This window comes from Lactuca virosa, chromosome 1, assembly GCF_052849685.1.
Source record: "Lactuca virosa cultivar CGN04683 chromosome 1, Lactuca_virosa_CGN04683_v6, whole genome shotgun sequence".
NCBI classification, from domain to species: domain Eukaryota; kingdom Viridiplantae; phylum Streptophyta; class Magnoliopsida; order Asterales; family Asteraceae; genus Lactuca; species Lactuca virosa.
In genome coordinates, this window is record NC_136426.1 from 230,415,004 (window position 1) to 230,418,261 (window position 3,258).

The window sequence follows — 3,258 nt, forward strand, 5'->3', positions numbered from 1 at the left end:
TGTTTCACTGTTTGAGTTTGTCCGTGTTTTGGGCTTCTTGTTCCTTCTTTGATACACCTGTTTTGGGCTTTATCACTTTGCAATAAATTTGGGCTTCTTGTTCCTTCTTTCATACACCTGGTTTGGCTTATCCCTTTGCAATAAATCCATCGCAAGGATCAAACTTGGTATGTTTTGCCAAGCACATGGACCATTTATGTAATTTTTCTGTCTAATTTGAATATTTTTATAAGTAGTTAAAACCAAATACAACAAATTTGTCATTACTATAACACCAAAAAAAAAAAAATGATTAACTTTCATGGATGGTATAACCAACCCATTGAGAAATATATACATGAAATAAAAAAAGAGACAAATACGGAGAAGTCGGAATCTTAATAAATCAAAAATCTCCCATACAACAAAAAGTAAGTCTCCTAAAGGAAGTGTTTGAGCCAAGTCTTCTAGTTTTTTATACCAAACAGTTACAACTATGAATTCAACTTATATATAGATTCATGCGCGTTTTGGTGGATGATATTGCACCCGCTCTTCCTCACATAGAGCCTGGAAAAAAAAAAACAAAACCAAATAGTTATGTATGTGTATGGGCCATAGAGCAAGAAATAGCAATATACTTTCATTTATTTTTTTTGTCATCAACATCCAACCTTCAAAAAAAACCTTTATGAATTTTGCTCAATATAACATTGTACTTTGAATTCTTTTTCTCATTAGAACATTATACTGAATACTCCATCCAATTTTATTTGTAGCAAGCATAGAAGGAATATAAGGTTTTCATGAGGCTGATTTTTTGAAGAACAGTAATGTAGTTAGTAATAGGAAGTAGGATGTAAAAATAAACAAATCAAGGAATTCTATTCTTTCTTATTTGTCACTTTTATACAATTATAGCAGTGCAAAATATTGCTTTGTATTTGGATGAAAGCAGATTTTTCAAAGTAAAATGAAAGTAGGATGTTATAAGAAACAAATCAATGAAAGTACATTGATATTTCTTGCATGTAATAATAATATAATATAATATAATATATGGTAAAAGTCAAGAACCTGCAGATCCTCCGATAGGGCTTCTGAGACTGCAAGTGTGTAGCAACCAGGAACATATTTGCCTGCAAACCAGAAATCCCAGGTCAACAAAAAAAAAAATCTTCCAGACTTAAGGCAAGGAACTAGATAGTTATAAAGGGAAACATTTAGTAACAAAAAACCATGCTATAGCCATGGACATTTAACACCACAAGTGACAAGTGACAAGTGACAAGTGTATGGATTGGAGACAATAAATGGGATTAAGTAATACCAATTCGAAGCCACCTAGCAGCCCAACTTCTGGCAGGATCCATTACCGATATAATCCTACAGCAAAAGGGAAGGAACATTTACATTTAGTAACAAAAACCATTAACTAGTCTCCATCTACTCTAGAGCTATAATCTAGTATTTTAACATAATCAAACAATGTCAATGGTCTTGTCACTTGTGACAGTGTCACCACATATCATTTCATTGTATCTTTTGCTAACCCCTTTCCCAACAGAGATGCATAAACACATATAACATACATAAAGAAAACACGTATCTAAAACACTGCTAAATTATCTGAAAACAACAAGCTTTATTGGATCTGTGTGAGCTATGGCGTTCAATGTCTCCCTTTCCCAATTAATTCATGTTTGCACAAGTCAAACAGATATCATGTATCATGTATATCATGTTTTAAAACAGATGTATCTTCTCTAACTAAATCCACAGTCCCAGACAAAATGTTTATAGCCTTTCCTGCATTCTAAGAAAAGAGACATCCTTCGCTTTTTAGGGTGTAAATCTTTACCCGGTAAAATTAGGGGTAGTGCAATCCGCGACACGTTCATGATCCTCCTCCATCTTGAAGAAACTACAGTTCTCACATCCTGATTCTCGAAACTACAACTCAAAACATCCAAACGGCTCAAGTAAGCAGCAAACAACTAATTCATACACAAACAGCAAAATTACAAACTACAAACCGAAACCTAGATTAGCTTGACCTCAAACAAAACCAAAATCGGTAATACAAAACCCTAGTTGGAATTTTAGGGCTACTAGATCAACGATGTTAGGGGAAATGCGTAGCGAACCTGATCGTACGTTTTCACTAGGCGGCAACGAAGACACGCTCGAAGTTCATGGCCGAAACTCGTCGGAATTTGCGCGGCGTTCGTCATCGTTTACCTCTCTTTGCCCGGCGCTTTCTCGAAACTCGACGCTCTACGGACTCGCCGGCTCTCTAAATATCGGACATTCAAATTCTTGCTTTTTTAAGTACTACAATCGGACCCTCTATTCTCTCTTTTTTTTTTTCATGAGAATAAGATATGTTATAAATCAACAACAACAAACTAGAGCATCTTTAATCTCCAATTTTACTATTTATTTATTTATATTGAGTACTTATTGTTATTGCTACCGAAATACATAAATTTTTTTTGTTTATTGACCACTTAATTTAAATTAAATGGTCAATATAGTTTAATCTTTTGTACATTCAATCTCTTTAATCTTTTGTACATTCAATCTCTTTATCTTCTCCTCATATTTTATTTTCACTTAAGTATAATTTAGTTTTTAATTTATTTATTTATTACTAGTTAATTAATTCTATTAAATGTTTAATGGCATTTTATTTATGAAATATAAATTTATAATGATAAATCTTTAGTAAAATAGTTTGTATTAAAATACAATGTGTGTTTAAAAATGACTAACTAAACTGAGGGGATTATGTAGAACATTTAAAATAAAAAAGGATAGATTAGTTAAATTTAAAGAAAAAATTACTAAAAGAGTTTAACCATAGGAGATGTCATTTAATTAGAGGTTAAATATAATGGAATGATGAGGTGTCAATAATATTAAGTTATAGTATAGGTTAACCACTGGATATGCTCTAAGTAGAATCTTATTAGACGGTTATTTCTTTATAGGGTCAGATTAGTGAGGGATGGCCTCCCGTGTATGCAAACATGTAGTTTGGGATGTGGGAAAATAAGAAGAGAGTAAGTTAAAATGAGCATTATCCCCTAAAACTAGATAAAATCACAATACAAGTATATGGTCCTGGAACATTAATGCAAAAAAATAACAAAGTGGAGTAAGTCAATGAGATCAATAATAATACATAAATACATCGGAGAAGCATGTAAGCATAGAAACTATCGAAAAAATAAATCATAAGACACACTGATAAAAGGGGTTAGGCTACTCATTAAT

General features: G+C 32.4%; 1 protein-coding gene across 1 annotated transcript; it reads right to left on the reverse strand.

Annotated features, from left to right (window-relative positions):
- Positions 1 to 359: 359 nt before the first annotated feature.
- Positions 360 to 2,328, reverse strand: LOC145165149 (transcription elongation factor SPT4 homolog 2-like). The gene is made up of 5 exons (XM_079083822.1): positions 2,127 to 2,328; positions 1,841 to 1,932; positions 1,310 to 1,365; positions 1,057 to 1,118; positions 360 to 549 (listed from the first exon to the last, which is right to left on the reverse strand). Exons 1-5 carry the CDS (start codon positions 2,211 to 2,213, stop codon positions 499 to 501), a joined length of 348 nt encoding a protein of 115 aa, XP_078939948.1. The 5' UTR covers positions 2,214 to 2,328; the 3' UTR covers positions 360 to 498.
- Between the last annotated feature and the right edge of the window lie 930 nt (positions 2,329 to 3,258).